Raw genomic sequence first — 13,238 nt, forward strand, 5'->3', positions numbered from 1 at the left:
CATGACGGCGCAAAAACGGTAGAACAACAGGGCCGATGTCCTCGTCGCGCTAGCGCTGTCGCTTGAGATTTTCCTCTACCACTATCAAACGGATCCTCTGTCTTGCGGTATTCCCACCCCATACCATAACGCTGCCGCCCCCGAACCGATCTTCTTCCATGACACAATGAATGACGTGACGTTCACCACGACGTCGGTACACTCAAACCGCTGTGGTAGTGGTTAAAACGAGACTAGTTAGTGAATAGAAGTTATCCCCACTGCATGGCCGTCCAGAGTAGATGCTGTCTGCACCAGTGTAGACGTGCTTGACGGTGGTTTCCTGTCAAAATGGGACGTCTGGCGGGTCTTCTGGCGACAATCCCTGCACATCTGAGGCGACGTCGTACGGTTTGTGAAGATATTCGGCTGGGGCCAGGGATGCTTCTTGCAATCACTGTTGCTGGCTTGAATTGATTTCGTAGGTGTGTTGTTCGAATCCAGTTGTCTTGTCGATTATTGGTTTCGCGTGGCCTGCCATTCCGATGAAGGTCTCTGACTGCATTCGTCTGTTGCCAACGTTGCCATAAACACCAAGTGGTGTTTCTGTGGACGTTACATTGTCTTGCAACATCACGTTGACTCTGTCCTGCTTCAAGCTACCAATGGCTCGCAGACGCTCATTTTCGGACAGGCGTGGCATTTCGTAATGTTGAATAATGCGTAATTTTGTTGTTTTTCTGAGTGGTTGTTGTCAGCACGATGCTAAACAATGCATATGGAATCTCGTTAACGCACATGTTATTATACCCATTCTTGGGTAGTGAAATACATGGAGCTTGTATAAAAGTCAACTTTTGCATGGAATGCATGCTTTTCTGTAGCAGTTGCGTTTTTGTGACTTGATTCCATACATGTACTACACAATTGAAAACCAAACTTTACTTTTTTGAAAAATACACTAAAATATTGGTGTCACAGGAACTTTTGTTGTTGAGTATATGATCAATATGCAGAACGCTTCAACTGTGTAACGCACCTGTCATGTCAACAATAAGCACTATTACAGTCATGCATTCGGTAGGCTTCATTATGAATATCCCTCACTTATTTCAAAAACTGTCAAACATACTATTTCCATTTCTATCATGGTTGGATGCGAGATCAGAAGCACCGACCATCGTCTTATTGTCAACAGATAGCGCTATATATTGTCGCATTGTCGCGCAGTCAAGTGGCACCTGTTACACGGTACACACGTCACTCTATCCGGGCTACCGCTGGGTCTGCGGGGTTAGTGTCCATCACTGGCAACATAAATCATCAAAGTGTTGTAACACTGGTTACGTGAGTAGCACTTTTCAGCAGCGTCCTTCGATATTTACCCAAAGTTTATTATGCATGACTCCCCGAACAGAATCCGTCTTTGTCAATGTCGGCAAGTCATAATTTATGCACAGGTGGATATTTTCCGCATATTCCCACAGTCCTTACGTCGACTACCTGCACCATCTTTTCCCAATGACATTCGTTATATCTCTCCTACATTTGGATGCGATTGTTCGGCCATTGCGTTTCTCTACGTTGCCTAGCTACATCTATGGGGAACAAATCATCAGACACTCCCCTCTCAGAAATAACGTGGTCCAACATCGACGTCATCAAGTGCGAGCGCATGTTCGAATCTCTAGAAATGACGTCATGATAGAACGTTTTATCGTGAAATAAAACACACTTCATTCTTTCAGTATTCTTTGCGATTTATCGCGGAGCTATCATATATAAGGCAATAAAGGATTAGTGGAATCGAATAGGCATTATCTGTTGGCTTCGTGGTTGTGATTTCACTATAACTCTTAAGTAAGGATTACTTATTAAACAACGTAGGATATGCCTGAAAATATTTATATTTTATTTTATTGATATGTTCTGTTAGATGGTAATGTAATCAAAGGAATTCTGAGAAATTATTTCAGTGAGTGAGGGGTCAGAGGGGAGTTGTATACATACGTGTCTTCTTTGAAAGGCATCTAGAATTTGGAGTACAAAAGAAGGATAACAGATATGTATGAACAACGTCTTTATTACAATTAGGAGCGACGTTTCAGTGTAGTTTCTAACACCGTTATCAAGCAAGTGATGTGCAGAGTATGGTTGACAAGTATATTCACTGGTAGGAGGCAGTGTTTATACAGTAGAGTAGATTGGTATACAGTTACACTGGAGTGGAGAACCCTGTTATGTACACAAAATAGTAATCACTTTAACCAGTGAAGCACGTCATATAAACTAAAGGGTAACGCCAATCATATAAACAACAGAAGTTTGACTGATTGGGTTGTTGGAGTTGATTTGGAGTTGATGGTACGCAGGGGGTATGTTATAGCCTTGATCACCGTAGATTGATGGTTGGAGACTTTTGATGTTGATGGCTTCTTGTAGTTTTCTGATTTTGAAGTCTTTGATGTTGGTGGTGAGGGCTTTGACTTTGTCCTTCTTGATGCTGTGGCTGGGATTGTCACGGATATTGTCTGATAGAGCTGACTTTGAGTCAAAGTTGGAGACAGAGCTTTGATGTTCTTTGATTCGGGTTTAGATGGGCCTTGATGTTTCACCAATACACGCGTGTCCACAATTGCACGGGATGTTGTACACTGCTTCTGATGGTTCTAGCTTTTGGATTGACGGTGCTTTACTGTTGCTTTAATTGCGTTCTGCATGCTGTGGCTTCTTTTGAAAACTACATCAATGTTTGTCTATTTCTTTAAGAGTATCTGGATTTTGTGGCTTACCGTTCCAAAGTTTATCACCATCCAGCCAAAAGCCACTAACAGAGTTGTCAATATTGTCGTAGGAGACACGCGGAGCTGTCAGTATTGTTGTAAGAGGCACGCAGGGCTGGCAGTATTGTTGTAGGAGACACACATGGAGCTGTCATTATTGTCGCAGGAGACATACACGAAGCTGTCAGTACTGTTGTAGTAGACACGCACAGAGTTTTCAGTATTGTAGTTATACAGCTGACTTGTCAGTCTCTCCTGGATAGCCGGGGAATATAATACACAAAGCCAAAGTGATATCTTAAAATGTGCAAAACACGAATAGCAAACTACAACTTCATACTGATAAAGAACAAATACCAGGAGCAGAGCAAAACCCCTTGATGTGGAACTTACCCCAAAATAATCAAAGATTGCTATATTTCATTTTGCGAAGACAAGCTATTTCCTGTAAAAAGCAACATGGACTGCCGCAGTAAAGACGTTACTCATGTTTTAATATGTGCGGGATGTAGAGAGGATTACTTTTGGGAAACTGGTTTACAACTAATAGAACACATGACTGTACCCAGACAGCAAATTCGAGATACACATGTACGTTGCATATATGTGAGCAATTTTACTGTCTCTTCGTATTATAAATTGTTTAACAATGATAAACATTTACTAATAGAAAAAGAAAAAATCATGTTCATTAGGCTTTTGAAACTTCAGCTTAACTCAAAAGTATAATTTTCAAAACCTCCCCATGTAATTCACGACGTATTTATGCCTCACACTATTGTCACTAACTGTGACCTCAAAGGCATTATAACGGCAAACATATTATGTTGTCTGTTCTTCTTTCTTTGTACATGGACCTTTCCTTGGACACACCAATGACAAGGCTGTCGGGTATCAACATAACAAGAGTCAGGGTAGCTGGATATTAGCTACAAATCACATATACCCCCTTGGATGTGTGGTAGGAACGAGTTACTGCGTGATGTGACGGTGGCTATTGTGGAAGCTACAAATCACATATACCCCCTTGGACGTGTGATAACGAGTTACTGCGTGATGTGATGGTGGCTATTGTGGAAGCTACAAATCACATTTACCTCCTTGGACGTGTGATAGCAACGAGTTACTGCTTGATGTGACGGTGGCTATTGTGAAAGCTACAAATCACATATACCCCCTTGGACGTGTGATAACAACGAGTTACTGCTTGATGTGACGGTGGCTATTGTGGAGGCTACAAATCATATATACCCCCTTGGACAGGTGCTAGAAAAGACTAACTGCGCGATGTTACGGTGGGTTTTGTGGAAGCAACCAATCCGACGTGCGTCAAAATGGCAGGTGCCGGATGAAATCGTCTATATCAGGATGAATGGAGGATTACACTGAGATAATGGAACTCAATAGGGAATTGATGATGGTTTAAGTGGAGATTTCTCAGAAATAGGAAAATAGTTGTGTCGTATATATTTGAGCCACAATTTAAGCTGTCTGTGCCTTCTATATGTACCGATGTTCCGTTACACTGAAGCATACTAAAATCGCCAAAATCAAATTAAGAAATGCCTTTTTCGTCTGTACCGTAAAACGTTCTGAAAGCTTTACTAAGGCCTTGAATCTTGTAACATTGATCAAACAACTTTTGTGCTCTATGAGCTGTATGGCGCATTGTCCCGTTAAACCGAAACATAGTAAAATCGCCAAAAACAAATTAAGAAATGATTCGAAGAAAGAGCATGCTCGATTGTATCCTAAGTTGTGAAATGTTGAAACCAAAGGTTGGAGCTGCTGGAAATGGCTCAAACATGTAGAGAATGTAGACTGAAGTAATCCGTCTTGTCATAGATTTTACACATATATTGTTGTCACTCTAATTATTTGTGCATACATATTAAAATATCTTTTTTAATTCTTGTTGAGTTCCAACATAAATGTCCAATTTGGGTTATGTGTTGCTTGTCCAATACCTGCACAATAGCTCTGTGTGGACATTGATCAACCCTCGGAAAGTATGGAACATGTTGACACTTACAAATGTATGTAAAGAGAAGTGATTTCCAGTGATCCATTTATTTAGATCTCAATTTATGCCCAATGGAATTTGATTTAGAAGATAATCGAAACGGATTTCTCTCTGGCGTTGACTTTTAAATTCCCTTTGATTGTGACCGCCTCCGTGGTCTACTGGTAGACCGTCCGACCGGAGAGCGGACGGTCCGGTGTTCGATCCCCGGCAGCGTCATACCAAAAGACGTTAAAAGATGGTACATGTTGTTACCCTGTATGGCGCTCGCCATTAAGGTGCTAAAACAAGGACTGGTCGGCTCGAAGTCAGTAAACTGTGTCTGAGTGGCGTAATCATGTTAAACTGCGGCATGGTATCTCAGTGACTGAACTAGTACAAGCAGTCACACACACACACACACACACACACACACACACACACACACACACACACACACATATGCACGTCGCTATACAAGTGCAATAATCTTGGACGCGACGTTAAACCCCATTTCACCTCACCTCCTTTGATTTTAAATCACTGTGTTTGCCAAAATCTATTGATGGGACGTAAAATCATACAGCAACCGCGTGTGTAAATAATTTAAAGTACAAAGTATGCCACTAGCCTTTGCAGATATCTCAGCAAGATATAGGCGGCAATGTGATCCTCCTCAAGTTTGTGTAAAGACTTAATCACTTCTGGTTTCGGCAAAAAATATGTATGCATACTTAACATCTTAAATCACAAAGTCCAATAGTTCTAGCTCAGTTTATACCAAAAGTATAAGTACTTTCTGTGTTCGTGCTCTGTCATTTGAGGTTTAATAAAACAAGCAATAAGGTTCCATGCTTTTAGCTCATTATACAAGAAAACTATTCGTATTTGAATTGTCTAACTCCCGGATATAGAAAATACTTTCCTTTCTGAATTAAAACCTTAAATCTGAAGGCCTGTGGTGCTATTTCAGTTTATACCAAAAACAAAATGGACTTCTTGTTTGGATTATTTCAAACTAGGCTGCCTGTCTAGAACCTTTCAACTGAAAGTATTGTAACTTCAATTAGCTCAATTTATTGCAAAGCTAGATTTAAGTACATCACTTGATGATTCGGAACACATGTGACCTTAGCCCAAAGGAACACACATCCCAAGTACAGTCAGTAAGATTGAAAGTTATATGGCTCTAGGTGAATAATGTACAAAGTTCATGGTAAATCCCGTTACATGGATTTATTTTGTCACTCTCTCTTTAACAGCGATAATACCCTTGATAGTCACGATATGGCTGAAATATTGCCGATGTGACTTTAAATTCTAACTCACTCACTCACTCACCTAACAGAAATAATACGTTTTCTCTAATCGACTCTAAAGAAAAAAATAAATAAAAACATTACCAAGGTTTGCTTATTTTTCAACAGATCCTCCATTGATACAAAGGTAGATAATTGGCGTATTTCCCATATTTTATTAACGCTTCGCCAGAATATATATCTACCTCTCCGCCAACTGCTGTTGAGATACAGTAACGGCTCCCGTCTGAGCAGAGGACTCTTCTCCACTGCTGGTGTCGCCATTGCTAGTGCTGTGTTGCCCACTGAAGACGGTGCCGGCGATGAGGCGGTGTCAGAATGGGGCCTCAGTGTGGACTGTGACAGTAGAGGTGTCTGCTCGTCAATCGTCGACACACAGAGTCCGCACTAATGTCTCGCTGGTGTGTCGAGCAGTTTTTGCAGCAGTAACAAAGCGATCTTGAAGATGCTGTCGCACAATCTGATGATCCTGTCGCCGGGTGGTGACCTTTGGTCTTCCACTACGTGGTCGGTCATCTGTAGCGTTGGTGGTCTTGTACCGTTGCTGGAGCCTGCATATGATCCTTACGTGGACTTGAAATGCATTGGCTATTTGCAGGGTGGTTGGTCCAGCTTGCAATCGCCCAAGGGCTAGGTGTTGCTGATCTCTTGTCAATCTTGGCATGTGGTAGCAATTCAATAACGAATGAATGTTATCCGATCTGGGTGGATTTTTCTAGGGCAAGAAATGGGAGAACGCATGTGCATTTCAGTTTGCACGGAAATCACGTGCATCGGCTTACCGTGCCCGTTGCCGTGATTCGTTTGGGTGATCGGTTTTATTGTCATCTGCCTTCTTTTTTTATCATAAGATTTCATTTTTCTGGACAAGGTAATGTTAAATTTTGGAAACTTTGACAAAAATTACCCAGATATATAAATGCCAACTTATGATGCAATGTTACTTGGGATGACGTTTCTTTTGCGGTTCAGTTTTTTAGGAAAGAAACCCTACATAAATGACAAATACGCTCTCAACAGATTCATACCAATTTAGCTGCCATGTCACGCGACTTTTGACATATGATCAAGAACAGAAATTGTTCACTATTCAATAGCAATATATGAAGCAAAGTCTGCGACAACTTTACAAACATATAAGGCAAACAAAAATGTTTTTTCCAGTTACATTCGGACAAAAGTAGCATTCAATATGGCGGCCACCAATGGACATATCTTAGAATACTAAAAGACCGTTTGTGACGTTGTGAGTTCAAGTATGCAAACAGTAGAAGTTGCTGATGCTCTGATAGTTTCCGAGAATATTAAGGCAGACAAGTACTGAGAAAACTGTTATTTAAAAATAACTTACAGCTTCAAGTTTCTTTCATTGTGATTTTATATTACGGCAGTTGTCTTGATACTCAGTATACTACAGTATTTGTTAATATAACGACAAGTCAATGTAACTTGCATGTATCTGGGCCAATGGCATTTTATTCAATAAACCATTATTTGATTGATTGATTTAGATGACATGCTGAAATCGCCTGTCACGGCAAGCATGGGTTGCTGAAGACCTATTCTACCTCGGATCTTCACAGTTTTAAATGGATATTTTAAGTCTTATGAAAACTGAATGTGTTTATCGGATGTATGTAAGACACAGTTAATGTACATATCTGACAGACAGTATGGTCTATATGGAGTGTTTTATTTGGTACAGACAGCACAGGTCATCTCCCAGCCATTTACATATGGTGGACAAGGCAGAGCACCACAAGTAGATTCGACCAGGAACAAGAGATGTCCGTTTTTGTTTTGATCATCTCCCTTTATGGTTTCTGGGTCTCCATCTACGCACACATAATCACTTGAAGCTGTGTGTTCAGTGGAACCTCCAAAGAGGTACCCCTTGTATTCCAGATGCCACTCAGGGAAGCAATCATTCCTCGCAGGGACCATGACAGCACTCTTCATGCAACGACTGCGACACACCACGCAAGGGACATCATGTTGAAACATTTTTCGTAGTGGAAGAGAGGGATCTTCAAGTTGATACTCAGTTCCATAAAGATAACTGCGTGAACCAGCGGTAGAATGATTGGCGTAGATCGGTGATTCAGGAAGGCACAGAGTTGTCCCTGGTCCACCCTTGGCCTGGTAATGGCTTCCTCCTGCATAACCTGGGAGATTGAAAGGGACTAGCATTTACTTGTGTTTTAGTCAAATCAAATAGTTGCTTGGAAACCAAGTAATATTTTAATGCATTGACGAGTCTTAAAGTACTCACGGAAATGAAAAAAAAACTGTTTTTTCGATCTCAGATTTTAAATAAATGCAGTTTATATACAAAATAGATACATATTCAAACAACTCAATTAGTACTAATTGGGCCTTGGCACAAATACAGCGTATCAAAGGTTTTTATGTCTTTTTACACATAAAAGTGTGTAAAAATATGAACAAAACAGACTATTGTGAAACTCAGCATAACCAGGTGTTAGTAGATCAAGTTGAATGTCCATGACCTATATGACACCTTGACGAGAGGTGAAAACAGGTGCTTGAAACACACGTGCATGAGATTTGTCAGTGGTTAGTGGTTTGTGAGTGTCATTTTGGGATAGTGAATCATCGTCAAAATATCAGAACGTAAAAGCAGCATACTCCCTTCTCAAACAACAACTTACATGTCATTATTATTTTGTACGTAAACATAGCTGTTATTTTTATTGTTGTTTTGATAACCCTTTTCCAGGCTTATTTGAATAATGCCTTTTGCCTGTTTCTGCCATGTCAATTTGGACATAGTTTTATTTTTGAATGTTGAAAGTGCCTCAAATTACCTCCTGTAAAGTACATTTTGTATTGAGCACTGAGATAAAACTAGCAAATCCAAACTAGTACTTTTCCAGTTGTTTTGTTATTTCGTATTTACATCTACATAATGCTTTGTGTCGATTTTTAAATCCAGCAAAACAGTTTTGTTTTTTTTCATTTCCATGAGTACTTTAGTAAATTTAATTTGCCGAGTCTTTGGCAAGACAAGAGGTGAATTCTATTTATCATTTTTCATCTGAAAGGCTACCGTTTTACAAATATAAAACGTCAACGCCCGAGAATACTCAATTTCGATTGTTCACAGAAACAGATTCCATTGGGTGTAAAAGGCAGAATAGTAGTGAAATTATGTTAATGGATAACTGAAAAACATTGATGTTTGCAAAAAGGGTATGCGTGTCCTTTTCTACCGCGAGTGTAGACCATGTACAAAGTATGTTGATATCTCATGTGGATAAATTGATGTTAAATCTCACAGCAACGTACATCATTTAAACCAAGTACAACGTACGTTTGTAAGCAAATGGGAATAGTATTCGCTGACACTACATGTATGGATATGCTTCCGGAACATCATGCTGGGTTGCTATGGCATATATTTTTAAGCTGTGTCACATATTTATGTGTGATGATCAGGATTGATTTGGCACAGATGTTTTTCTTCAAATCTGCATGGTTTGACGTAGCGTAATCTTATTGCCATTTAATCAACTTTATATTCTGCTTTCTCTGATGCTCTTTGACATCTTCATAAAAAGAGCTTAATATGGGATAAAACAAGGACTGACCAGCAGTTTAAGCATCTCAGTGAACCATACTTGAGGCATGGTATCTCAGTTGGCTAACACTGTGAAACTATCATAAGTCAGGGCTCGTATAAGCAGCCACACACACATGTGTATATGTTATTTATATACGGATAAATATTGATCGATTACAATTCGTGTAAAGTACATTCATAATTGTTCATACATGAAATGGAGTATATTTGATATTGGCCTTTTCTACCATTTAATAAGTTTACTTTGATTCAACTGACACGCTGACAAGTTTTAAAATGTCATGAAAAATCAAACTCATTTATGACCCCATTTGGATAAAAACTTATTTACTACCTTTTGACGCTCCGCAAAAGGATCTATCGAATTGTTTTACCTTTATACATGACATCATTTCCTGACGGACATGTTGTCTTTCCCCACCGAGTGAACACAGCTCCGCCACCTGAAAAAAACATAGATTCCAGTACAGACAAATAAATACATGGTGGGGAGAGACATGCATATGTTATACTTTTTTTGTATTTTCTGCTGTATTATTCAAAGCACATCGCGAATGAGATAGTGCAAACGGTTGAATACAGCCGACGTCAACATAATTGTCATAAATTGAAAGCAATCAGCAATCATCATGTATTGAAATCACCATCTTATATATACAGAATACTAAACGAGCTCCCGTGTAATACCAATTTTATGAAATTTTACGAGTTTCATTAAATTGGTTTTACACGGGAGCTAGTTTAGTATTTTATTTATTACTTGCCATTTATAATGTTTTTAGGATTATACTGTTGAGTGTGAATAGGCTGACACCTACACGAGCCACGGCATATTCCAACTGAGTTTAACACAGTAATACTTCAAATACGTCAAAAGTTGAAACGTATGAATTTAATACCATATAACAGCCCACCTTTAGAATTCAGGCGCCCGTTCCACAAAATGATCGTAGCGCTAAGGTTATCGCAACGCCCATATTTTAACTTAGACTAACGACTGTCGTTGCACTACAATACGATCGCCTCGTCGAACGGGGCCTTGCACCTCAAAGTTTACAATCACATCACAATCACCAATGACGCAATTTGTTGAATTTTGTTGCAAGATCCATCGGCGAAACAATGCCATATGACGTCAGCCTAGCAACAAGGTTGCTGGTGTCATAGAGTGTGCATAAGCTCCTCTCAGAGATCTATCATCTCCACACACAATATCGTTGAATAAGCCAAGGGATGTAATACAGCGGTATGTTTATTAAACGGGTGATCTCTTCACGGGCAAGTAATGAATACCTTCGCGCCATCAAAGACTAAACATAAACAGCACAAATACGTGTTTACGAGCTACTACTTTGTGGAGTGGAGAACCTTCTCCCCCAGATAGAGGATCAGCACTTCCGGGTCTAGGCAACCTCAGAAAGTTGTAAGTGGCGACTAAATGAATGGAGTGGTCAGTGGTCAACTTTGTTGATTGCGTGTCATCGTACCCATGTGCCGTTGATCGTGGTTGAATCGTGTGTCCACACTCAATATTTTACGGGCCGCCATCATATAATTGGAATATTGCTGAATGTGGCGTTCAACAACGGACAAAATGTCCCTCAAATAGCCCATGGGTTCAACTTCATAGAGAGTGCACGGGTGACTAAAACTATGTACCTTGATTCCGAACGCAACTAAAAACATGTCTGATTTATAAAACAAGTTCAAACGTGGGTCGACAATTAAATTGTGACCTCAGTTGTTCAAAACTGAGTACTACTTGTTAACAGATCTATTACAGGTCTATTCTTATAAATAATGTTGGGAGTGCAACGTTTCTTGTTGAGAACTGCAAGACGGAAACATGGAAGGTATAAGAAACACACGCTTTCCGCAAATAACATTCCGCATACAACAACTGGTTAAGACGTTAACATCTTCAACACACAAATTATGATAATTCGTAGAGAAAATTGAAACTATAGTTACCTGCGACGAGTTCCACGCAGAGGAGGAGAATGAACGTTGTATGCAGCATCGCCATTGTCTTCATTCCACACCGACAGTGAAGGTAGAGCGGGAAGAGATATATACTCATCTACCAGGACCTAACACTTACTCTTGCATCATAATTTAGAACAAATGTTACCAAACGTTACAGTTGATTGAAAGATAAATCTCCCACTCGTGTAGGGTGTGAATCAATCATTAGTCATAGGAGGCACAGGTTGTATTTCTCCAATAGCTGCCACGTGCAAAGCCCATATGGGGTGTTTCCTGCTGTGATGTTGTTGGAATATAGCTGAAAAGGGCGAAAATTCATTCCCACTCACTTGTATCAGATAAACATGTATTTTATCCAACCCGTACGAGATAAGGTTAAATACCTTATGTATATTCCTCCAAAAATATCCATACCATGTATTAAATGTTTGGTCATTCATTTTGTATTATGTGGAAAACACTGTCATTCGTATTTGTTTTGTATGTTAAATATAGATGTGTATGTCATTAAGGGTTAACTGATGCATGACGAAACGTTGATATCATCTCTGTTTAGTCACTGATGAATGAGTAACGGAAGATAAGATGAGACGATGATAGGACACGCATCATGCTAGGGTGTAATTACGACTGCACTTACGACGTTATGCTATACAACAATAATATCAAATGTTATTGGGTTTTTTCTATGTGCCATGTCTCAATAACAAACCTTGAAATAACTAATTATGAAAGTCCGAACAATTTATCAGCTTAAAGTATCATTGGAACCCTTTTGGTACTGAGCTGACCGCATATTTGGAAACTCTTGCAAACATGTTGGCTGATTCAGCTAACATTACCCTTTGTCAGTTTTCGGGAGACAGATGGTTATGTTTTGGAAGATGGTCTTTGTTAACGGTAAACTAAACACAAGAACGGAAAGGAGCGGTCTTCTTATGTGACAGTTTAACCAAATATTCTGAATGTGCGAAATACCAGCTAATCAGAGTGTAGTATCCAAGTGAATGAACATGTATGACATGGGCGTCCATAAACATACATGTACATAATTATTGGCGGTGTTTTACGCAGACAGGGATGTGTACTAAACAAGAGTGTTATATGCAGTCTATTACAATACTTCGAACACATGAAAGATCTAATTAACGAATGGGTGATTGCGATTCGAGAAAAAAAGGTAAGCAATGTCCCGCCACTCATAAAAAAATCATAAAAAAATGTAGGTGTTTATTTTAGGCCCAACGCCACTCTCGTGAATACTTAACAGATATTAGTGAAAGAGACAAGTCCCTTTCCATAGCCACAAGAAGTCTCTGTTAAAATCAGAGTGGAATGTACGATTTCGACTGTTATGGGCATATGAATAACGATCAAACATTGATGAGACAAGTCATCCCTCTTGTCATACAGTCTTGTGAAGAGTGTTTTGTAACTCTGAATCTTTATGCATAGGTCTAAATATGAAACATATGAGGTGGTTTCACTGGTCTCCTTTATATCTAGTTCATGTGGGTAAATCAGTGGAAGGGAATTGCCTATTTGATGGTTATTGATATACCTAG

The 13,238-nt window shown here is 39.6% G+C and overlaps 1 protein-coding gene across 1 annotated transcript; it reads right to left on the bottom strand.

The window, feature by feature from the left end:
• Nucleotides 1-7,759: 7,759 nt before the first annotated feature.
• LOC124124578 (short-chain collagen C4-like) lies at nt 7,760-11,758 on the bottom strand. The gene is made up of 3 exons (XM_046487779.2): nt 11,659-11,758; nt 10,062-10,130; nt 7,760-8,248 (listed from the first exon to the last, which is right to left on the bottom strand). The coding sequence occupies exons 1-3, from the start codon at nt 11,720-11,722 to the stop codon at nt 7,776-7,778; spliced, it is 606 nt and encodes a 201-aa protein (XP_046343735.1). The 5' UTR covers nt 11,723-11,758; the 3' UTR covers nt 7,760-7,775.
• Nucleotides 11,759-13,238: the final 1,480 nt, after the last annotated feature.

Source organism: Haliotis rufescens, unplaced genomic scaffold, assembly GCF_023055435.1.
Source record: "Haliotis rufescens isolate VD_foot unplaced genomic scaffold, xgHalRufe1.0.p SCAF_56, whole genome shotgun sequence".
Lineage (NCBI taxonomy): Eukaryota > Metazoa > Mollusca > Gastropoda > Lepetellida > Haliotidae > Haliotis > Haliotis rufescens.

Excerpts from the sequence above, each read along its gene's own strand:
- LOC124124578 (XM_046487779.2), bottom strand. The coding sequence starts at position 11,722 with ATGAAGACAATGGCGATGCTGCATACAACGTTCATTCTCCTCCTCTGC. Across the intron at positions 10,131-11,658 it reads CTGCGTGGAACTCGTCGCAG|GTGGCGGAGCTGTGTTCACT; the intron begins GTAACTATAGTT and ends TGTTTTTTTCAG. Across the intron at positions 8,249-10,061 it reads AAATGATGTCATGTATAAAG|GTTATGCAGGAGGAAGCCAT; the intron begins GTAAAACAATTC and ends TCAATCTCCCAG.